This window comes from Schistocerca serialis, chromosome 5, assembly GCF_023864345.2.
Source record: "Schistocerca serialis cubense isolate TAMUIC-IGC-003099 chromosome 5, iqSchSeri2.2, whole genome shotgun sequence".
Classification (NCBI taxonomy): Eukaryota; Metazoa; Arthropoda; class Insecta; order Orthoptera; family Acrididae; genus Schistocerca; species Schistocerca serialis.
The window spans coordinates 28,400,382-28,426,101 of record NC_064642.1 but is presented as its reverse complement, the minus strand read 5'-3'; the positions used below and the strand labels follow the sequence as shown (position 1 = coordinate 28,426,101).

Here is a 25,720-nt window from a genome sequence, read left to right as displayed (position 1 = left end):
ATTGGGGAGAAGAGGAGTTTGTGGCACAACTTGACAAGAAGAAGGGACCGGTTGGTAGAACATGTTCTGAGGCATCAAGGGATCACAAATTTAGCGTTGGAGGGCAGCGTGGAGGGTAAAAATCGTAGAGGGAGACCAAGAGATGAATATGCTAAGCAGATTCAGAAGGATGTAGGTTGCAGGAGGTACTGGGAGATGAAGAAGCTTGCACAGGATAGAGTAGCATGGAGAGCTGCATCAAACCAGTCTCAGGACTAAAGACAACAACAACAACCTTCTAGTATCTCCAGGATTCTTCCATGTATACAACCTTCTTTTATGATTCTTGAACCAAGTGTTAGCTACAATTAAGTTACGCTCTGTGCAAACTTCTACCAGACGGCTTCCTCTTTCATTTCTTACCCCCAATCCATATTCACCTACTATGTTTCCTTCTCTCCATTTTCCTACTACCGAATACGTCATCCACGACTATTAAATTTTCATCTCCCTTCACTACCTGAATAATTTCTTTTATCTCATCATACATCTCATCAAATTCTTCATCATCTACATAGCTAGTTGACATATAAACTTGTACTACTGTAGTAGGCGTGGGTTTCGTGTATCTTGGCCACAATAGTGCGTTCACTATGCTGTTTGTAGTAGCTTACCCGCACTCATATTTTTTTATTCATTATTAAACCTACTCCTGCATTACCCCTGTTTGATTTTGTATTTATAGTCCTGTATTCACCTGACCAAAAGTCTTGTTCCTCCTGCCACTGAACTTCACTAATTCCCACTATATCTAACTTTAACCTATCCATTTCCCTTTTTTAATTTTCTAACCTGCCTGCCCAATTAAGGGATCTGACATTCCACGCTCCGATCCATAGAACACCAGTTTTCTTTCTCCTGATAACGACCTCCTCTTGAGTAGTCCCCACCCGGAGATCGGAATGGGGGACTATTTTACATCCGAAATATTTTAACCAAGAGGACGCCATCATCATTTAACCATACAGTAAAGCTGCATGCCCTTGGGAAAAATTATGGCTGTAGTTTCCCCTTGCTTTCAGCCGTTCGCAGTACCAGCACAGCAAGGCCATTTTGGTTAGTGTTACAAGGCCAGATCAGTCAATCATCCAGACTGTTGCCCCTGAAACTACTGAAATTGCACACGTTTGTCTGGCCTCTCAACAGATACTCCTCCGTTGTGGTTGCACCTACGGTACGGCCATCTGTATCGCTGAGGCACGCAAGCCTCCCCCACCAACGGCAAGGTCCATGGTTCATTTATAAGGTCCATGGTCCATTTATAAGTTATAAAATAAAAAGGATGTAAGAACACAAATTTATCTGTTCATGAGAGAAAATAACCGTAACAGATTTTGGACAAAGCAAAACTGCATTAATGGATGAACAGAAAACCATGAACAGTTTCAGATTTCTTACAAATCCATCTTCAGAGGATTGTTACAGGTTTTGTTGTTTTCTTTCTGGGGCTTTGTGTTATACTGGTTATTAGTTTGCTGCAGTAGCAGAGACAAAAGTTTTTTGTTCACTATTTGGAAAAATTTACTAGAGATTTAGTCTGATGTCTCTATCAAAGCATTTATGAAAAGGATTTAAAGTTATTAAAATGTGGTGAAAACTTATGTGCTGTACAATTCTAGGTTACAAAATCATTGTGTGTTTTATTACAAATTTTACAATCAACACATTTGCGGACTTTCACAACTGAGTGATGTTCTAATCATTGAAAAATACCTTAAACCACTCCATTCTCCGTGTAACTGCAACACACCATGATAAACATTTACAAAGTGTGTTCCAGCTTCACATGAGTAACAAACAATTTATTCAAAGATGTTACAGTTGTAAAGATGTTACTTCATCGATGCTGAGGGAGTTTAGTGATAAAGCTAAGTTTGAACAATGGATCTATAGTTGCATTTTACATTAAAAATAGTAATGTTTTAATACATCAGAATATGAATCTCATTTGAATGTGAATTTAACAATAAAGGTATAAGTAGTTTATACTGCATTCATGCAACCTGGGTAACAATTATTTTTATGAAACAGCTTTGAAAGTATTATGGCTATCTCGAACTATGGGAATATCACGTTGGTTTAAATGGTGAGAAGACCTCTCGGAAATTATTTGGGAAGGAGGTGTTGGATGACTGTTCATTCAGAATGAGGTTGGGTGAAGCACTGTTCTGTATATGAATCTGTCTCCTCCATAAGATTCATTGTGCCACCTTATCTGTAAGATGTAAGATCTGCAGGTTGCTTTCTATACTGTCTACTGTGTGATTATTTTCTGTAGTGTGGCTGGCAAAGGGTGATTTGCTTAAATTGTTTAGTCATAGGGCATACAGGTTTTCCTTCAACCTTGTTGCAACCTGTTTGGCCAATACAGAATTTGGGGGCACTTATTACAGTTCTGTTTATAGATTCCTGATCTATTTTGGAGGACATTATTGTGTGGAAGAGTGTGTAGTTTGTTATTGGTGGAAAAGTTTATTTTGACGTACATCTGTTTGAATAGGTTGGAAAGTTTTGAGGAAATTGGGCCAATATATGGTATGACTGCATATTTTGTTGATTTTGTGTCCTTCACAGTTGCTGTACATGTTGTTGGTTGCAAAGATTTGTTGTCAGCAATTCTTGCTTCTATGTTCTGGGAGAGCTTATCTGTAACTGAGGTATCAGATCCATTATTATGGTAACTGATTTAATTATGCTGATTTCCTTTTGGTGTTTGGTGGGGCTAAGGGGGATTTTATGCATACAATGAAGCACTGGCCTGAAGTCAGCCATTTTATGCTGGTTTGAGTGGCAGGACGTATTACTGATGGTAACATCCATGGAATATGTTAAAGTGAAGTTTGTTATTTGTGCTGGATATTTTAAGGTCTATGAGAAGTTGATACTACTGCTTATTTAGGTTCAAACTTAGCTTTATCATGAAAATAGAAAACTTATCTTATTGTGCTTGTGTACTGTCCACAGTGTTTGGTATTGTTTATATATAACCTTAGTCTGTGTAGTGCTAGCCATGCAACATATTAAAAATTATTGCAAATAATTTTACTTGTTTTTCATTTCTTAAATTAATTCCATTACACTAGCAAAGACATATCTTACTATTCCCATACACTCTCACAGCTTCAGTACCCTAACATCTTTAAAACTATAACATCTTTGAATTTTCTCATTTTGAGAGCACTGAAGAGCGATCTGTTCAACAGACATTGGTGTCATCTGCAGGTCCGTTAGAAAGTGCATATATGTCGAGTATGTCTCGTAAGTTAAGATGTAACATTTGACAGAAAAGTTTTAGTTTGGAATTACAAAAACTGAAAGTGGATCTGTACATTTACATACCTTAAAATCTTTTTGTTCATTTATGTCAAGTGGATAGAAATCAGCACATTGTAAAAGGTTTGTCATCACTAAAATATGTAAAAACATGAAACACCTTGTGCAAAAGGCCACGTCCACATGCACATTGCTCACAGATGCTTGCTACAGCATACAAACATGGTACACAATAGCACACCTGGTTACATATCTTAGACATATTCTGAACAGACCTAATCCACTTTAAATGGCATATAAGGCACAACTGACAGGTATTACTGCAAAGACAAAATTTGTACAGTGTGTTGCAGCCACTAGATGGCTCTTACATCGGAACCAAGTAACAGATCGTAGATACTTCTCTTTTCATATTTAAAATTAACTACTTTAACATTAGTGAGTGACCTTTAAGAACAGTAAAAATTACAAAATTGTACTTTACTAACAACTGAAGCACATATTTAATTCTCACATTCCCCTTTACTCGTTCTTATTACTGCGTGCATAAACGTTGTTGTTGTTGTTGTGGTGGTGGCACTTAACTGCTGCAAACGAAATATGTACGTACATAAGCAGTTTCAGTTGTTAGTAAAGTACAATTCTGCAGTCTTTACCATTCATAAAGGCCACTCACTAAAGATGCTAATTTTAAATACGAAAAGAGAAGAATTTATGATATGTTACGTGGTTCCACTTTTAAGAGCCATCTAGTGGCTGTAACACACAATACAAATGTGATCTTTGCTGTAGTACCAGTCAGATGTACCTTATACACCATTTAAAGTGGATGAGCACTGTTTAGAATATGTCCAGCATATGCAAACAGGTGTGCTGTTGGGTACCGTGTTTGTTTGATGTACCAAGGACCTGTGAGCAATACGTATGTGGACAGGACCTTTTGCACAAGGTGCTTTATGTTTTTAAGTATTTCAGTGATGAAAAACCTGCAGCTCGTGGTCTCGCGGTAGCGTTCTCGCTTCCCGAGCATGGTGTCCCGGGTTCGATTCCCGGCGGGGTCAAGGATTTTTCCTGCCTCGAGATGACTGGGTGTAGCTGTGTCGTCTTCATCATCATCATCATCATTCATCCCCATTACGGTCGGAGGAAGGCAATGGCAAACCACCTCCACTAGGACCTTGCCTAGTAAGGCGGCGTGGGTCTCCCGCTTCACCCCCCTACGCTCTGTAAAGAAGTATGGGACTCATCATCATCATCATCATCATCATCATCATCATCATCATCATCATCCACCCTTTTATAATGTGCTGATTTTTATCCACTTGACATCATGTGTGTGAGATTCGGTGTAAAATGAACTTGTTTTACAACAAAAATATTTTAAGGCATGTAAATGTACAGGTCCACTTCCCGTTTTTATAGTACCAAACTAAAACTTTTGTATCAAATGTTACAACATTGCTTATGAGACATATTCGATGTATATGCACTTTCTTACAGATCTAAAGATGATAGCTATGTCTGTTGAAACCGCTCATCTTAAATAAAGAAATATTTTATGCAATCTTGGCTGTTTTTCTTTTTTTTAAGAATCTTTGAATAAATTGTTTATGTTATCACATGAAGCTGGGCCACACTTCGTAAATGTTTATCATGTACGCTGCAATTAAACAAAAAATGGTGTGGTGCAAGGTGTTTTCCAGTGAACTGAACAGCACTCCCAGGGCAATTTCTGCACCTGGAATTATACGGCACGTAAGTTTTCACCACATTTCACATTTTAATAGCTTTAAAAGCTTTTCATAAATACTTTGGTAGAGGTCGTAAGTACTAAATCTCCAATACATTTTACGACATAGTGCTATCCTCGTGCAGCAAACCAATAACCAATATAAAACGAGACCCAAGCAAACAAACTACGAAACCTGTAACACTCACCTGTAGATGGATTTGTAAGAAATCCAAAACCAGGTGTGTTTCATTCGGATAAAACTTTGTAAGCCATACCTATGGCTGGCAGCCGTTTAATTAACACGCCTGACCGAACAACAGACAGTTCTCAAAATGTCAATTTTTAATGAAATAGTGAGAAAGCAGTAAATCTATAATACTGGATAAACATAGAACAATGTTTATGATACAAACACTTCACGGCATCTGAAATAGTTTACAGGTGTTAGCACAAGTAATATCTTAATGAGCAAAATGCAACGACAATATTAAATTTGCTTTGAAATATAATGGTCTTACTCAAAATGTCGTTTCTCTTCTATCAGAAATGTGAAAGTAAATAAAGCTAATATTGGCACTAGCATTTGTTTCCTGTGTCACAATCGCTTATTTTGCAAAGCAAAACAAAACAAAAAAGCACCTAGAAGCAGTTCACTTTACTTTAATGACTACAAAAAGGCTGAAAGATAAACGTCTGACCAGTATGAATTAATAGAGGGAGAATAAACATAAAAGTAGCTTACAAATCATATAAATGCTTTATTTCATATGGAAAAATTTTACATAAATATATAATCATCTATTTAATTTTATCTTTGTATATTTTTTCTACAAAGTCCATGGAATTTTTAGAAACTGGTATTTCTGGAAGACCTCTACCTTTACACTTCAATAAAAAAATACAGTAATGCTGCATAAAAGTCTAACAAATAACCATCACAGTGTCAGAAAAAGTATTTGTTGTGATTTTCAAGTTATTCATGGAGCAGAAAATTTTAAGTCAATCTCAAATCATTTGTATAGTCATTCAGTGCATGTGATATGACAGTATTAAAATACACAATCCAAAACTTACTTCTGAATCTTCAATCAAAATCTGTGTTACTAGTGTTACCTGTCACCTTTCAAATTGCAGGAGAACATTACTGAAATAATCATCACTTTCTTAACGCTGTCGATCAACAGTCAGTCTTGTAATAGTGTAATATAAATGCATATAAAGTTTTACAAGATATTCAAAGCAAACATTATGAATCTTATGTTTCAAGTTTGTTCTTAAGCAAAATTAAATTTTTATCAAAATACAAACATTTCATTAAAAACTTACTCACATATATTAAAAAATGCAAATATTTTAAAAATTATATTTTTGTTCATCTTACACAAACTACAAGTTATGAAAAAGTCTTTCAGAGCTGAATTCTTAAATGCACTTTCTTTTCAACAAAATATTTTTCATGTGATACAACAACAAAAATCACAGTTGTATGCAAGAAACATGAAGGTTTAGAGTTGGATAAACTCTTGAAAGATATAAGAAATATTACTAAATAATGAACAGAAATTACTTTAACAAAATGTTACGTGCTGTGATTAACAGTCAATAGGTGAATGCATTTTCATACTTGCACTCACAAAGGAAAAACTGCTAATCAAATTTTGTGAAACAAAATATAGCTTTGGCACTAAAATGCTACATACTTATAACATACATAACCTAAAGCTAAAGCTTGATTTTGTCAACAGTAGACGTCTTGTCATGATGCTTCCACTTCAGCAAGTTTTGTAAGTCACTCTAATATATTAACAGAAGTGCACCTTAAATTAAATAAATTATACACAAGTTTCTTATGGGAACTAATAACAAAGTTAAAATTTTGTAATGTAGGTAATAATCATCTTGGTTCAAACTGCCATTAAAGTTTAAATCTATCTATATTTTGCTCCAAATACAAATTGTGACATTTGTTTTTAATTCAAAGATCTTTGTAAAAATAGTTTCTTCAAATGAGCATTCTATGTGAATATTCTGTTGCCTTCTATAGCATTTTATCAGAATATTGGCGTTTGTGATGCGAAAGAATTCTCCAAGAATACACTGAGGTGTAAAAAAGATCCCAAAGATTTGTGCTATCAAATCTGAAAACACAGCCATCGTCTGAACGTTTGAAAGCCGTCAAGACTGCTTCAACCAAGATTATATTTTCTAAGAAGTGTTTGCAACAACTACTACAGTGTGGCCCTCATTGCTTTCATGTGATAAATGTTTTGATTCTGATCTGTTTCTCCACTGGGAACTGTTTTCACAGTGCTGTCGTCTGATTACGGTAAGAACACTTGATGAAGAATGATTGTCTTTCAGCTTAGAACTTACAGTCTGCTTGTCTGGAAAAAGTGTTTCTATAAAAACTGGACTCAGTGCTACACTATTAGTAACAAGAAGAGGTTCAGCAGGGGGCTGTGGCAACAACTGTGCAATACACTTACTGTTTCCAGCAAGGAATGTTGCCTTTTCCACATTACTCACATCTTTCTGGAACTGTTCATCCTTTTTATCATCAGACTCATATGTTTCTTTAACAGTAACATTCAGTGTGCTCACTGATTCTTCCAAATAACTATCCGATTTAATACAGTCTCTAGACTTCTGTGAATCAAATTCTTTTTCAGAAATGGCATCTGCATCATTTGAATTATCAGATTTGTCTTCCATAAATGAAATATTACTCTGCCTCATTGCTACTTCCACAACATCAAAAGGAAAGTATTTTGGATGCTGCCTCTCATCATCATCATTTGAATCACTGCTGTTTTCTAAGTAATCCATTTCACAATTTCTGTATTTTCCCATATCTGAATTGTCTCCCACTTCACAATGCCTTGGTGATTCATTTTCCTCTGTACAGTTGTGAGTAATACATTTATTTTCTTTACGATCTTCTCCACCCTGCTCTACATTTTTCTTTTTTGAACTAAATTTAGTAAGAACTTTTCCCTTCAGCAAATTTTTCCTAGCGGTGCTCTTGTTATTTGAATCAACTGAACGAGGTGATGTTCTCACACTCTTGAACTCCTCCTCTGAGAGAACAATTAAACCTCCTGAAGTCGTTAAAACTTTACCATGACGTGTTTTCAAGTGCCGCTTATAAGTATTTCGTGTCTTGAACCTAGAACGGGAGAAAAAGATTACTGTAAGCATATTATATGCACATTTCAAGTAGCAAAAGAACAAATGACAACTCAAAAAAAGACAACATGTTAATGGGGATAGAAAAAGAGAAGAAAATAAAGAGTTATAGTTTAAATTAGAGCCCAGACTACAGAAAAGCTTTGAGATTAATTAGTGTATTAGAGCTTCTTACTGTTAATTAAATAATGGTAGTTTCTTTCTCAGAGTCTCTGTTTCACTAGTCAAAGAGTTGGAAAAATGGCAAAATACATTCCGATTGTTCATTATTTACTTAATGTCACATTAACTATACAAAACACCAGTTAACATGATCTCTGTTATCGAGGACAGTCCAGAAAGCTTTTATCTATTCTTAACTTTACAGCATCAGCAACAAATATGTACTTTAATTTTAACTTTCACTTCAAATACAAAATAAAACATTAAATTTGCAAATGTATCATTCCAATCTATGAGTTAAATTTTACAGCTTGTTCAACCATGAAATTATTACAGCACCCACTCCTCTGCATACTAGAAACAATTAGAATGGGATCAAAATTTTTGACTCACTAGAAACAAATAATTCTTTATTTGAATTCAGGTTTATATGACGCATCTCTTTTAATTTACCATTTTTGTTTCCAAAAATGGATCTGTTTAACTCATTTGTTCTGGATCGTACTTTATTTCTTTCAGTCGCTCTGATTGCTGCCTTGAAAACCCATTTTGTGTTCAAAATGTTCAAATGTATGTGAATTCCTAAGGAACCAAACTGCTGAGGTCGTCGGTCCCTAGACTTACACACGACTTAAACAATTTCGATGAGAGCAGCATCTTGTCAACACAGTTTCAACAAATTAAAGATGATAAAAAAGCTATTTACAGTTGAGCACAGGTGAAGTAGAGTGTCAAATTCAGTTATCTTGTTGACACAATATGACACAGCTGCTAAATTTTACTTCAATGGCACAATCAACACAAGGAAATGGAAACTAAAATTATAATGAACATTTAATTCTTGAAAAGGAAGATGTTCTCTGCACTTATTTATAGCAAATTTTGTTTTATTTCCAGTTAAAAATTTATGCTCTATTAATAACTTATGATAATAAATAAAATCTTATTTATTATAAATCATAAAATCTTATTTATTATAAATCATCTGGAAATCACACAATGATACTTCAAATTAGTTATGTGCAGTCATCTGTTGTTTTACATCTGTTGTTGTTGTTGTTGTTGTTGTTGTTGTTGCTGCTGCTGCAGTCGTCATCTGTCCTAAGATTGATTTGATGCAGCTTTCCATGCTAATCTATCCTGTGTACGCCTCTTCATCTCTGCATAACTACCGCAACCTACATTCTTCTGAATCTGTTTACTGTATTCAAATCTTAATTTCCCCCTACAGTTTTTATCTCTCTCTCTCTCTCTCTCTCTCTCTCTCTCTCTCTCTCTCTCTCACACACACACACACACACACACACACACACAACTGACAATTCCTTGATGCCCCATCCCTACTTTTAGTCAAGTTTTGCCGTAATTTCTTTTTTTTCCCCAACTGATACACTAACCCATCATGTCATTCTGGCATGAGCTGCCAGTCGTGTGCATTAATACTTGTGTGAATGAATGGTGGGCATTTCTCTTTGCCAACAAGGGCTGTGGCTGAAAGCTTATGTGTAACGGTCTTAATGGTGCTGTCTTCAGCTTAGCATGTTATGTTTACGGTGTGTAACAATCTCTCTTTTTGTACATTTTTGTTAACCCCTCATTTATTATTCAATCTACCCACCTAATATTCAGCATACTTCCGCAGCACTACATTTCAAAACCTTCTATCTTCTTCTTGTCTGAATCACTATTGTCAATGTTTTACTTCCAAAAAGGCTACACTCCAGACAAATATCTTCAGAAAGGATTTCCTAACACTTTGGTTTAATATTAGAAATGGATTCCACTTTTTCAGAAATGTGTATCCTGCTACTGCTAGTCTGCATTTTATTTCTTTCACACTGCAGCCATCATCTGTTACTTCGCTGCTCAAATAACAAAACTCAGCTACTACTTCAAGTGTCTCTTTTCTAAATTTAATTCCCTCAGTATGATCTGATTTACTCAACTACATTTCATTAGCACTGTTTTACTCTTTTCAAGACAATCCATTCAAATACTCTTCCAATTCCTTAGACATACCTGACATTATTACAATGTCATCAGCAAACCACAATGTTCCTATTTCTCTTTCTCAACTCTCAATTCCCTTTCCAAATTTCTCCTTGGTTACATTCCCAGCTTGCTCAATGTTCAGGTTGAATAACATCAGGAATAGGCTACAACCCTTACTGCTTTCTCAATTAATGCTTCCCTTTCATTTTCTTCACCTCTTGTAACTATATCTGGTTTCCGTACAAGTTGTAAATAACCTTTTGCTTCCTGCACTTTATTCATGCTACCTTTAAAATTTCACTGAGTATGGTTCAGTCAACATTGTCAAAACCTTTCTCTAAATCTACAACTGCTATGAATGTAGCTTTGCCTTTATTCAAACTTTCTTTAAGGTAAAGTCTAAGAGTCCGTGTTTCCACACGCATTTCTACATTTCTCCGATATATGAACTGATCTTCGCCAAGGTCAGCTACCACTTATTTTTCCACTGTTCTTTAAATAATTCATGTCAATATTTTGAAACCCTGACTTATGGCCAATAGTAGGAATCACACCTGTCAACACTTGGCCTCTTTGGAACTGGAATAGTACATTTTTCCTGACATCTGAGTGTATTTTGCCAGTCTCATATCTTGCACACCAAGTAGAATAATTTTGTCCTGGCTGGCTCTCCCAGTAATCTCAATAATTCTGAGATAATTTCAACTACTCCAGGAGCCTTGTTTCCACTTAGGTCTTTCAGTGCTCTGTCAAACTGATTTCACAGCATCATATCTCCCACCTCATCTTCATCTATGTCCTCTTCCCTTTCTATAATACTCTCATCAACTTCATTTTCCTTGTAGAGGTCTTATTTATATTTCTCTCTCATCTTTTAGCTTTCCCTTCTTTGCATGTCAATGGCTTGTCATCTTAGCTCTTTATGTTCAGACAGTTGCTTCTCTTTTCTTCAGAGATCTCTCTAACTTCCTGTAGTTATGTAAGCTTGTAGAGCCTTGCATTTGTTCTCCATCCCCTGATTAATATTTATGCACTTTTTGTCAATCTCCATTTTTAGATGCCTGTGTTCCTTTTTGCCTGCTTCATTTACTGCATTTTTATATTTTCTCCTTTAATCAAATTACTATCCAGTGATTCCTTCTAGGTCTTGTCTTTTTTACCTATTTGTTCCTCTGCTGTCTTCACTACTTCATCCCTCAATGCTACCCATTTGCTCCCTATTGGGTTCCTTTCCCCTGTTTCAGTTAACTGGCTAATGTTCCCTCTGAAACTTTCAGCAACCACTGGTTGCTTCAATGTATAGGGGTCTTATTTCCTTAATTTCCAAACTTCTTCAAATTTCTTCAGTTTTAGTCTGCAGTTCAAAACCAATAAATTATGGCCATAGCTCACATCTGTCCCTAGAAATATGTGTAGTTTAAAGTCTGGTTTCTCTATCTCTATCTTACCATTATATAAACAATCTGAAAACATCCACTGACCCCAGGTCTCTTCCACGTATAGAACCGCCTTACATAATCCTTAAACCAAGTGTTGGTGATGGTTAAGTTATGCTCTGTGCAAAATTCTGTTAGGAAGCTTCCTCTTTCAGTTATTTGTCAAAGAGGGTAGAGGAGTGGAACAGAGGCTCGGGGCACTCTCTTGTCCTACGGGTGGGAAACTGCCCCTAAAGGGGGAAGAATCAGCAATGATCAACACCATCAGGATGCAGAAGGCAATGGAAACCACTGCATTAATGACACATAACATGTATCCACAGGACATGAGGCCTGTAACTGAAGTGTCATGATGATATCTCCATTGGCAAAAGATTCCAGAATAGTCCCCCATTCGAATCTCCATGAGGGGACTGCCAAGGGGGAGGTTACCATGAGAAAAAGATTGAATAATCAATGAAAGGATAACATTCTACGAGTCAGGGTGTGGAATGTCAGAAGCTTGAACATGGTAGGGAAACTAGAAAATTTGAAAAGGGAAATGCAAAGGCTCAATCTAGATATGGTAGGAGTCAGTGAAGTGAAGTGAAGTGAAGTGAAGTGGAAAGAAGACCAGGATTTCTGGTCAGATGAGTATAGGGTAATATCAACAGCAGCACAAAATGTTATAACAGGAGTAGGATTCATTATGAATAGGAAGGTGTGGCAGAGAGGGTGTTACTGTGAACAGTTCAGTGACAAGGTGGTTGTTACCAGAATCGACAGCAGAGGAGAGAGCGGATAGGGAGAAAGAATACACTGAAAGCCTCTATGAGGGGGAAGGTATGTCTGATGTGATAGAAGAATAAACAGGAGTCGATTTAGAAGAGATAGGGGATCCAGTATTAGAATCAGAATTTTAAAGAACTTTGGAGGACTTAAGATCAAATAAGGCAGAAGGGATACATAACTTTCCATCAAAATTTCTAAAATCATTGGGGGTAATGGCGGCAAAAAGACTATTGACATTGGTGTGTACAATGTATGAGTCTGGTGACATACCACCTGACTTTTGGAAAATCATCATCCACACAATTCTGACGACGGCAAGAGATGAAATGTGCGAGAATTATCACACAATCAGCTTAACAGCTCATGCATTCAAGTTGCTTACAAGAATAATATACGGAAGAATGGAAAAGAAAATTGAGGATGCGCTAGATGACGATCAGTTTAGCTTTAGGAAAGGTAGAGGCACGAGATAGTCAATTCTGACGTTGCTGTTAATAATGGAAGCAAGACTAAAGAAAAACCAAGACACGTTCATAGGATCTGTCAACCTAGAAAAAGCGTTTGACAATGTAAAATGGTGCCAGATGTTCGAAATTGTGAAAAAAGTACGAATAAGCTATAGGGAGAGACGGGTCATATACAAATGTACAACAGCCAAGAGGGAATAATAGGAGTGGACGACCAAGAATGGAGTGCTCATGTTAAAAAGGGTGTAAGACAAGAATGTAGCCTTTTGGCCCTACTGTTCAATCTGTACATCGAGGAAGCAATGATGGAAATATAAGAAAGGTTCTGGAGTGGAATTAAAATTCAAGATGAAAGGATATCAATGATGCGATCTGCTGATGAAACTGAAGAAGAATTACATGATCTGCTGAACGGAATGAACAGTCTAATGAGTACAGAGTATGAATTGAGAGTAACTCGAAGAAAGATGAAGGTAATGAGAAGTAGTAGAAATGAGAACAGCGAGAAACTTGACTTCAGGATTGATGGTCACGAAGTTGATGAAGTTAAGGAATTCTGCTACCTAGGCAGTAAAATAACCAATGATGGACAGAGCAAGGAGGACATCAAAAAGCAGATTGGCAATCGCAAAAAGGGCATTCCTGGCCAAAAGAAGTTTACTAAAATCAAATATCGGCCTTAATTTGACGAAGAAATTTCTGAGAATGTACATCTGGAGTATAGCATTGTATTGTAGTGAAACGAACTGTGGGAAAACCAGAATAGAACAGAATCTAAGCATTTGAGATACAGTGCTACAGACGAATGTTGAAAATTAGGTGGACTGATAAGGTAAGGAATGAGGAGGTTCTGCGCAGAATCAGAGAGGAAAGGAATATGTGGAAAACACTGATAAGAAGAATGGACAGAATGATAGGACATCTGTTAAGACATGAGGGAATGACTTCCATGGTACTAGAGGGAGCTGTAGAGGGCAAAAACTGTAGAGGAAGACAGGATTATACATCCAGCAAATAATTGAGGACGTAGATTGCAAGTGCTACTCTGAGATGAAGAGGTTACCACAGGAGAGGAATTCGTGGTGGGCCACATCAAACCAGTCAGAAGACTGATGACCCCCCCCCCCCCCCCCCCAAAAAAAAAAAAAAAAGCAGAATGCCCGTGGAAAAGAGTCATACCTGCAGTTTCACCTTGCTTTCAGCCATTCCCAGTAACAACACAGCATGGCCAAGTTGGCTAGTGTTAGAAAATCATATCAGTCAACCATGTAGATTGTTGCCCCTGCAGCTACTGAAAATGCTGCTGCCCTCTCTGGAGGGAGGCACATGTTCGTCTGGGCTCTTCACAGATACTCCTGTTGTGGTTGCACCTACAGTATGGTTATCTGTATTGTTTAATCTATCAGGGTCATTAGGAAAGAAAGGAGCTGAAGGCTCTGAAATGGAAACTGCTGGAGGTATCACAATGCAATGGCTATGGAAGATGGTGTAATCCCTGTAAGAGTGCCAAGGCTCCAAACTTGTCGCTAGAGGACTGTGCATGTGTTGACCATCCACTGCACTCAGCCATGCTGGAAACAGGGAAATGGAGGCTTCAAACCAAGAGTGAAAGGTTGTAGTGCAGTTTCTGATTATGGAAGGAGTACAAGGAATGGAAATTCATTGAAGAATGACCCAAGCATAGAGAGAACACTTAATGTACATTACAATTCCAAAGGTCGGTTCGACTTTTGGGGCAATGACTGCCACCATAACTCTCTATTCTTCAATAATGTAGGACATCAGTGTGCACGTACTAGCTCTGTTGCCACGTGAGTGACTTCTTCCACATGCAATGACATTATTATCACCTCAGTGGTTTTCATTTTACAGCCCCCAGCTTGTTTCATTTTGAATTATGCTTAATATATAGCTCATTTAAGTAATTTTTTCAGTAATGCTTAATTTTTACTAAACCAACACTACAAATTACAAAAGTTCCTAAATCTACGTGGAAAAATGCAGAGAGGACGGCATCACAAAATGCTGTCCTTCAAAGTGCACGTTTCGTACGATCCTCGCAGCATTGAATATATATACTATCTGATCAGCAATATCCGGACATCTGTTTGTGGACAGTATAAAGTGATTGTCCACCCTCTGCGTTTGTGGTGGCTCAAATTTTGCTCGTGACTCTCTCAGTGAGGTGTCTGAATGTATACGGAAGAATGTCAGTCCGATAGCAGTGACGTTGGACACTAGAGCTCAGAGCAAATTCAGCACTCTAACTCATCCCAAAAGTGTTCCATAATGTTCAGATTGGGACTCTGGGTGGGTCAGTTAATTTCAGGAATGTTATTGTCCACAAACCATTGTCTCACAGATGCTGATTTATGACAGAGTGCATTGTCACTCTGATACAAACAATCATAACTATTCCTCCACTGTACACAGTAGTCAATGCTGGAAAATGTGTTTTCTTTAGTGCAGTACGGGACCCACAACCTAACCAAGAAAAGATCTACACATTGTAATACCACATCCTCCGTACTTCACTAGTGGCACTACACATTATGATAGGTAACGTTCTCCTGGCCTTCACTGCTTTCCATCAGATTGCCACAGCGTGTAGCACGAATCTTCACCCCAAACCAATCATTTCCAGTTACCCACCATCCGGTGGTGTCTCTCTCTACACCACTTAAATTTCTGGCTTTCAAGGAGCTGCTCGACCACTGTGCCCTATTCTTTGTACCTCCCTGTGCACAGCCAATTGCACCAGCTGGACTGCTGGTAGCACTCTGGAATGCACACGTCGTTCTTTCTGCATGTTTCACGTGATTTTTTACAACCACCTCCTGCAATGCTCAAGAGTCTCTATCCAATTACTAGTACATGTTCGAAGTCCTTGAGCTCTGCTGTTACTGGATCTCTACTAACACAATACTTCTTGCCTCCTTTTTACTGGTGGGTCTGTCATTTGTGACACCTGGTGGTCAATTCTGCATTACATAGGAGTGCCCAGATACTTCCGATCTGATGATGTACACTAATTTATCCATATTCACGAAAGTTAAGATCCGTGGTTGTACACTGAAATACTTGAAGGATTTTATATAGTATTATTTATGCAAAGTTCCACACATTCATCTATCTTCAACTCGCATAATACATTTATATCTTCACCGGTACAATTTTTTATCGGCTGTATTTTGAATACTGCAATTGTCTCGACTTCAGTAACTTGTAGCTCCTTTCTCCTTTATGGGCAAAGCAACACAAACACACTTATAGTTTCACTAAAGCACTGCTGCAGTACAGTATTCACACAGTCAGTCGCACAGCAAATGCTGTGCAGCATCAGTGCATTATCGAAAGCAAAAATGTTTCTGCTATGCATAAAAGGCAGAAAAATGAGCTACACGGTATCGAACAAAAAGCAGCTACAGCATTCACAATGCAGTCAATGAAACATTTTAGTGGCGAAGAAATAATTGTTTATGCCAACTGAAGATTGATGAAAGCCCAATACTTGGCTTGTCATAAGTAAAGCTATATAAAAAGTGACTGGCTACTGTATTTCCTTAAGTAACTACATATTTAATTAGAATTATGAATATTGAAGCAGCTGCAACCAGGAGACCAGGACACAGAGACATTTGCCACAGTATGAGATGGAATCCTGTGTATTTTCAGACTGACTGAAACATAGTAATGTGGAATACTGCCTGTCCTCTTTCTTTCTTTCTGTTCTGTTTTCTATTTAATACATAAAACATGCTCTTTAAATAGATGAGATATGCAAATTCTCACATAAACTGTATTTTTCAAAACTTTATTGCACAGTATATAATTTAGTCTTCTGTTAACAACATAACAACAATGTATTTAGTTCACACACACACACACACACACACACACACACCTATTTCGAGGGCATGTGTGGATCCAAAAAGTAATGAGATGTGCGGACTCTGCTACTAGCAAAATTTTATATATACCACACTTTGCAGAATTATGCAACATTTGCTATACTTCATGGAATTGTCCTACATTCACTACATCACAATCAAGCCCCCTTGGAACACGCACTGCTTTGTCATCTTCTGCCAACAGCATCAATGGGCATCTGTATAGAAGAGGTAGTGGTGTTCTCATAAGGCTGATGGCAGTCCTTTGCAGTCCCCTCAGCAAGAAAAAGCCTTTTGAAAAATATCCTTGAGCAGTATAATATCACATCAATATACTTTGCTACCCATTGTATCAATGAAGCATTCAGCATCAAATGATTTGTCAGTTGTCACCTACACAACCTGTCTTCTTAAGATATATTAGAGAAAAAGTCACAAACTGGGAGTGAATAATGAAATAAAGGAAAGCTACTTATTAAAACAGACTACTTTTTAAGGCCAGTTCAGGGAACAAAAGGAATCATACAAGAAAATTGTTCAGAACCTGTTCCAGACATATGAAAAGATATAAAATTTACCAGGTTTATGAAACAATATAAAACAACAGATTACACGAAGAACTGGTGCTAATGATCTGCACCCAACAAAAAAAAAACATTTCAGACGTGCTAAACACACATTAATCATCATAATATTCCCTGTACTGTGTATACTTATTAGGTTGGTCACACAAATTGCAGTCTGTCTTTGGCCTTGCCAATCAGCTGCCTCCATCTTCTTTGGTCCATGTATTCTTCTCCAGCTAATCCCATCAATCCATCTCAGCCATGGTGTTCCCCTTAACATTTTATCTCTGACGTCTTCTTCCACCACCTGTGTGTAGACCTGGCCTTCTCAACACATTACATGCCCATACTGCTTCAAGTCTCTTCTCGTTAATCACATTCACAATGTGCAGCAATTTGTGCAATTCCTGCAATTTGCAGTTTTGCCTTTTTCTGCAGCCATCTCCACCTGCCCTGGTCCAAACATCAGTCTCAGAACAGCATTCTCATTTGTCTGGAGCTTGCTTTCTATTTTTTGGGTCAGAGTCCAGGTCTCTACTCTGTACAGGACCACAGGTTGTAATAAATTCCTGTGGATCCTAATCTTTGTGGATTTCTATAGAAGCTGGTACTTGAGCAGCTTTCCGAGTGCGAACCTTGACCCGTTCCCTATTTGAATTCTTGCTATTATTTCCTAGTGTATTTCTTTCACTGAATAATCCCCGAGGTATTTGGACTTTCATACCCTTTCAAATATTTCACTATTCACATTTAACGGTCTGTCATTGTTCTCTTCTTTTTACTACAAGGAACTCTGTCTTATCCATATTCATCTTCAAGCCTGCTCTCATTGCCTCTTCCATTAACACTCTTGCCATCTGACTCACACGTTTCTCATTCTGTGCTATTCAAACTACATCATTCGCATACGTCAGGGTGTTGACCCTTCCACCCAGCTGAATTCCTGTCTCCAAGCTTGTTACCTTTCTCAGTGCCCTTTCTGTAACCAGATTAAACAAATGGGCAGGGGGAGGCAGCCTCCCTGTTAACACTTCTCACTTCTGACATATTTCCACTCTGCACCCTTTCCTCTCCTTATCATATTTTTTGCCTGTTCACACACTTTTTGAAATTCCACATAAAGACAGTAAACTTCTCTGCAAAATTCTCAGCTCTTTGATAGCACTTCCTTTCCTGCATGCAATTGGTCTATGGTTGACTTTCCCTTTCTAAACCCTTCTTGTTGGAATCCAGATACCTCCTTGACATATAGTGTTATCTACTTCAACAACAATAGTCTCAGGGTCCTTTAAGCTGTAAATAGTAAAGTAATTCATCTCTGGTAGCTGTGTCTTATAGGGTCTTCTTTCTCAAGTATCAGGCAGATGCCAGACTGCTTCCATTCAGCCAAGATCCTTCCTCTCCTCAAAATTAAACAGATCAAGTGGTACACCTCCTCTTGTAGGATCTCTCTTCCCTATTTCAGTGTCTCTGCAAGTATGCTCTCTCCCCCTGGTGCATTTCCGTTTTTCAGCATTTTTATGACTTCTCCTACCTCTTCCGTGCTCAGCAGTTCATTCTCCCAGTTTGCACCATCACTAAATTTTCTCCGTACAATTCTTCCTCTCCTTCTTCTGCTCCTGCTGTGGCAACACAGTTGACAGTTTTGCCCACATTCAGGACATTTTCAAAACAGTTTTTCCATTTATCCATAGCTTTTGTTTAAACTTTGTAAATATTAAAGAAAACTCTTCCTGAGACCTGATAACAGATTACTGTCACCTTGATGAATTGGTACTGTTAATCCAATTGAAAAGTAGTAATTGCTCTTATGGTACACAAGAGAGATACTTATGGCAATCAAATGGCAAACCTAAACTATTTCCTCAGTACAGTCTCCCTGAAAACCCAATGTTTCAGAGTAAACATATCAATATTCTAAAATAATTTCATGGGTGATGAAAGGAATATAATGAATGGTCTCTACCTTTTTTAGAGCTGGATAGATAATAATCTTTGTCCAGAGATAATTCAACACTGCCAGTATTATGGGGTACTGATGTGGAATAGCACATAGACTAATAGCCTTGACCAGGAAGAAGTGAAGAACAATCATGGATTAAATAGGCACAGTAATAGAGAAATGTTATAAAAGTAATAGTATGGATTCTGCACGTAGATGACCTGCTCATAGCTTTTCTCACGTGATATACTTGAACTATGGATGAAGAGCTACAGGCAGATTAAATATTTCTAGATTTGTGGAAAGTATTTGACATTGTGCCCCACTGCAGACTTAACCAAGGTGCGAGCACAAGGATGGAATAGGTTCCCAGATATGTGAGTGGCTGAGACTTCTTAACTAATAGAACTCAGTACGTTGTCCTCAATGGCATGTGTTCATCAGAGACAAGGGTATCATATGGAATGTCCCAGACAAATGTGATAGAATTGCTATTATTTTCTATACACAAACAATCTGGCAGGCAGGCTGGGCAGCAATCTGTGGTTGTTTGCTGATGATGCTGTTCTGTATAGAGATGGAGGATGCGCTCTTGAACTAATTCATAGAGTTGAATCTTTCAAAGGAGTGAACAATCAGTGATTCAGAAAAAAAGAACGGTAGCTCCAAACGTTTCCCACGGCAGAGAGAGAGAGAGAGAGAGAGAGAGAGAGAGAGAGAGAGAGAGAGACTGAGCATATCAGCAGCGCCTCTGCTGGTCAGAGCACAGTGCACGCCACACAACACAGCCAGCGCCGGCCTCTGCCCTGCTTCTACCTTGGCTGCCTGCATTGTGCAGTGCCCCATTGGATTTTGTGTTTCACATATGCCGTGCCGTCCATGTGCGTCGTCTGCCGCGCGCAGTGTCTGGCGCAGCTTAACTTCGCATCGCACTCTGTCGGCGATCGTTTCAGTCGCACGTCCTGCCCTCTGGGCAGTTGATGCGAGCAACAGGACAGAGAGCCACCTAGCGGATAACATAGGAACTACTTGCAACAACCTGCTCGCAAGGGAACGGACGATTTGTTTCGGAGTGGGTGAGTTCACCGCTCCCCCCACCCTCGGAACTCGCCCGCTCAACGCTCACCCCACCGTCTCGACTCTAGCCAGAGCATTGAGCAAAGCAATTCAGGTGTCACTCTGGTCTCTGCGGTCTCAGCTCACGCAGTAATACAGCTCGCGGCTCGACCCGCTCGACTCAGCGCCTCTGCATCGGAGTTCGTCCCTACTGGATATTGTTCTTCGTAGTAATACCGCTATGTATATTACATTATTATGTTATGTATACATCAATTGTTTTTATTTTATTTTTATTTGTTTAAACTGATTAGATTAGGTTCCTGATGACTCCTCTTACTATAGGATTTTTATTATGGACACTCGAATTTGCGCTTTAATTACGAGCGAACCGATAAACATATCGCAAAATGTGATACACCAATATTTTCCTTGTTTTATTCTGCGTAAGGCTATATGCAGCACTTTCGTTTTACAGTCAAATTTATATATTTTTTTTTTATTCTGGTACGGATTTTGCGATTTTAGGCGTCTTCGGAAGGAAACGTTCACTTTAAAAATATATGGCTTGCGATGAATTTGTATGAGGTTAATGAAATTTTAATACATTATAGCCAAATATATTGTTAATGTAAATCTCAAGTTACAACATTTTCCGATCACCCAAAAAACCACGATAGTGCAAAATAAATCAATAATCAAAAACTTTGTCATATCGTGGAAATTTCAATAAACAATACAAAATTCTTACTCATTATCTGTGTTACTTAAAAATAGGATCAAATAAGATCAAAATACAGGTGTAGTACTGGAATAAACCAAGTTTAAAGGACAATGTGCCTTCCATTTATTTTCTATTGTAAATGAGTGGTGAGTCATGAAAAAGAGCTAATTCATTTCAGGGAGTGAACAGTTCTGATCCAATCTCTGAAAAGAACAGTTTTGCCCATCTCTAGTTCTGTATGGAACGGTGTCATCATTGAGTGACTGTAAGAGGATAAAATATGACTTAAGACATAATTTCTAGTTGGTGTGATGAATGGTTGATAGTTCTAAATGTCGAAAACATAAGTTAATGCTGATGTGTAGGAAAAATAAACCACTTATTCTCAAATACAGCATCAGTAGTGTCCTGCTCAACACAGTCAGGTCATTTAAATATCTGAGTGTAGTGTTGCAAAGGGTATGAAATGGAATGAACACGTGACAATTCTGGTAGGGAAGGCAAATGGTCAGCTTCAGTTTATTGGGAGAACTTTAGGAAAGTATGGTTCATCTGTAAAGAAGACTGCATATAGGATGCCAGTGTCATAGTATTATGAAAAGGAAAGTTGCTACTCACCACGTAGCACAGATGCAGAGTCGCAGATAGGCACAGCAAATAGACAGTCAAAAATAAAGCTTTCAGCCAGTAAGGCCTTCGTCAAAGATAGACGACACACACACACACACACACACACACACACACACACAACTCGCACACAAGACTGCTATCTCAGGCAACTGAAACCACGCTCAACATCTCCACTATTTGGTGAGTAACAACATTCCTTTTCATAATATTGTTACATTCCATCCTGGGTTTTACATTGTTTGATGGATGCTAGTGCAACCTATTCTTGATTACTGCTCTAATGTTTGGGATCCACACTAGATCACATTAAAGGAAGACATTGAAGCAATTCAGAGGTGGGCTGCTTGATCTGTTACCGATATGTTTGAACAACACGCAAGCATTACGGAGATGCTTCAGGAACTCTAATGGGAGACCCTGGACTAAAGGCAAAATTCTTTTCGAGGAACACTATTGAGAAAGGTTAGAGATCCAGCATTTGAAGCTGACCACAGAACGATTCTACCACCACCAATAGATTTCATGTGAGGACCACGAAGACAAGATATGAGAAATTAGGGCTCATGTGAATGCATACAGTCAGCCATTCTTTCCTCGGTCTATTTGCAAATGGAACAGGAAAGGAAATGACTAGTAGTAGTACAAGCTACCCTCCACCATGCACCATATGGTGGCTTGTGGAGTATGTATGTAGATGTACATGTAGATACAGATAGCCAAGAAATATCAAAACAATTTTCTTCAAGAGGCAGTCAGGGAAGGCAATTATGTTTTGATTAAATGAAATAATTAATAAAAAAAATTTGACATACACAAGCTGCTTTTGTATCTGACAAATACCCCCACAGTCTGTTCAATATTTGAGATGCTATCAGAAATGTAAATAGTAGTAGTATATACAGAGACATAGCCAAAACTAATTTCAAAAAAATTTGATCTTAAACTTCTAGAAATTAAAATTTCTAAATCCAGTGAATAAAAATTTCTCAAAGACCAAATTTCACAATACGTTATTCAGTAATAATGAAAATAACGGATACTGGATGCAAAGTTACATTAGAAGTAAATGTATTATGTAAGATATAAATTAATAAATTTTTTAAATATCACTTGCACTTGTACCTTACAAATGTTATTTACATCTACACACCTGAGCATGCAGTCAGAGCATTCATATGGTGACTCTCCTGTGTGCCGCCTCCTATGTTCCTTGAAATGTGAGGGATGTCGAAATTTGCGACCACAGTCCCCACAGGTGAAACGCGTCTGGTTGGTGTGAATTAGCATATGATAGTTGAGGCTATGTTGGCGCGTAAAGACAGAACGGCATAGCCTACATTCATATGGTTTTATACCTGAAGAAAAGACAACATTTTAGAACATTATTATGTTAGAGAGATTAAAATTATATAACAATGAAAACAATCAAGTATTGGTGATTTTTTATTTATTTATTTATTTATTTTTTCCCCTAGATCTCTCCAGTCCCATCCTTCACCCTTCTTCCTTCACCTTCAACCCTTCTGCCTGAAGGAGGAGCCACTGGCTCCGAAAGCTTGCCAACCACAACAGTCTTATGTGTGTGTGTGCTGCTGCTGCTGTTGCTTGGTGAGTAGAAATTAAAATTAGATCTATAAATATTTATGCTTCTTTGCACAACAGGAGCATAGGTTTAGTGCACAAGTTCATAGCATTTTTCCACAACAGAAACACATAACAGAGACTATAATCATCAATAATATATTCTCCTTCATAATTTAGAACAGTGTGCTAATGCTGGGGCAACTTATCGATTCTGTGACAGTAGAAATCAAGTGATTCTGAGGCAAAGAACTCCTCGAGTCATGTTCGGAGCGCATTTTCATCCAGGAAGGAAGTTCCTTGAAGGTTGTTCGATAGAGAGCAGGAAAGGTGAAAATCAGAGAGCAGAAGATCAGGTGAATAGAGTGGGTGCAGAATGTCTTCCAAACCCAACTCCTACATAGCGGTTTTTGTCAGTCTAACAGAATATGGGCAGGCATTATGGTGGAGTAGCATCACTTCGTGCGGTCTTCTTGGTTGTTGTTCTTGGATTGCATCTGCAAGATGTCTCAGTTGTTGACAATAAATGTTAGCAGTGATGGCTGGACCTCAGAGAAGCAATTTGTAGTCCACAACACCACTGCAGTTTCATCAGATGCATAACGTTCCCTTTAATTGATGCATGAAGGTCTTTGCATAGGGAGTTGCTGTTTTGTTTGGGCTCAACAGTTCCTTTTGTTACCTTAAAGACATTCTCGGCACCAGTAATGATACAGGACAGTAATAGTTGCTGTTGTTCATGAGCCAATTGATGATGAGCATGCAGAGATGCACATAAGGCCTTTCACAGATTTTTGTAGTTTTGGCTTAGAGCATGAGGTACCCATACATCCAATTTTTGAAACGTCCCCATTGGATGCAAGTGTCGCATGATGGTGGAATAACCATAGTTCATCACATCTGCCAGTTCTCGAGTACACTGACATGGATCATTGTGGATTAATGTGTTTAAATTCACTTCGTTACACCCCAAAGGTCTTCTTGAATATGGAGAGTCACTAATCTCTAAAAGATCCTCCTTACAATGAGAAAACCATTTTCTTGCCACACGCTGTCCACTGGCGTTATCCCCATACATGGTGCACATGTTTCTGGCTGTCTCCACTACTGTCACTCCACTACTAAACTCAAACAGAAGAATGTCAGAAATGATCTGATTTTTCCCACTTGGTACTCCATTTTCTGGAGTCCACAGCTTCAGTTAGTTTCTCCAAATGACAAAATGACTAACTATAAACTCAAACAACAACAATGAACTGCGAGGGTAATCCCAAAAGTAAGGTCTCCTATTTTTTTTATAAGTACAGAACTCTAAGTAGCAGTTGGTCATACTGTTATAAAGAGTGCTTCACGCGATGTGTGTAAACACGCACATGCTGCGCTGAGGTGCTCAGTCTTGGCTTGGCAGCCATTGAGAATGGAGCTCCCATTGGATGTTACCACCAAGTGTGAATTCTACATCTACATCTACATTTATACTCCGCAAGCCACCCAACGGTGTGTGGCGGAGGGCACTTTACGTGCCACTGTCATTACCTCCCTTTTCTGTTCCAGTCGACTATGGTTCGCGGGAAGAACGACTGTCTGAAAGCCTCCGTGCGCGCTCGAATCTCTCTCTAATTTTACATTCATGATCTCCTCAGGAGGTATAAGTAGGGGGAAGCAATATATTCGATACCTCATCCAGAAACACACCCTCTCGAAACCTGGCGAGCAAGCTACACCGCGATGCAGAGTGCCTCTCTTGCAGAGTCTGCCATTTGAGTTTGCTAAACATCTCCGTAACGCTATCACGGTTACCAAATAACCCTGTGATGAAACGTGCCGCTCTTCTTTGGATCTTCTCTCTCTCCTCCGTCAACCCGATCTGGTACGGATCCCACACTGTTGAGCAATACTCAAGTATAGTTCGAACGAGTGTTTTGTAAGCCACCTCCTTTGTTCATGGACTACATTTTCTAAGGACTCTCCCAATGAATCTCAACCTGGCACCCGCCTTACCAACAATTAATTTTATATGATCATTCCACTTCAAATCGTTCCGCACGCATGCTCCCAGATATTTTACAGAAGTAACTGCTACCAGTGTTTGTTCCGCAATCATATAATAAAGGATCCTTCTTTCTATGTATTCGCAATACGTTACATTTGTCTATGTTAAGGGTCAGCTGCCACTCCCTGCACCAAGTGCCAATCCGCTGCAGATCTTCCTGCATTTCGCTACAATTTTCTAACGCTGCAACTTCTCTGTATACTACAGCATCATCCGCGAA

At 38.3% G+C, this 25,720-nt stretch overlaps 1 protein-coding gene across 3 annotated transcripts in view; it reads right to left on the bottom strand.

Moving 5' to 3' along the window:
- Nucleotides 1-5,848: 5,848 nt before the first annotated feature.
- Nucleotides 5,849-25,720, bottom strand: part of LOC126481433 (zinc finger protein 37 homolog) — an 80,351-nt gene continuing 60,479 nt past the window's right edge. For all 3 annotated transcript variants that reach the window (XM_050105182.1, XM_050105183.1, XM_050105184.1), the window contains exons 8-9: nucleotides 23,017-23,221; nucleotides 5,849-8,210 (exon numbers count right to left, since the gene is read on the bottom strand). In XM_050105182.1, the coding sequence (XP_049961139.1) occupies nucleotides 7,250-8,210; nucleotides 23,017-23,221 (1,166 nt within the window). In that variant the 3' untranslated portion in view covers nucleotides 5,849-7,249. The remainder of the gene's footprint in view (nucleotides 8,211-23,016; nucleotides 23,222-25,720) is intronic.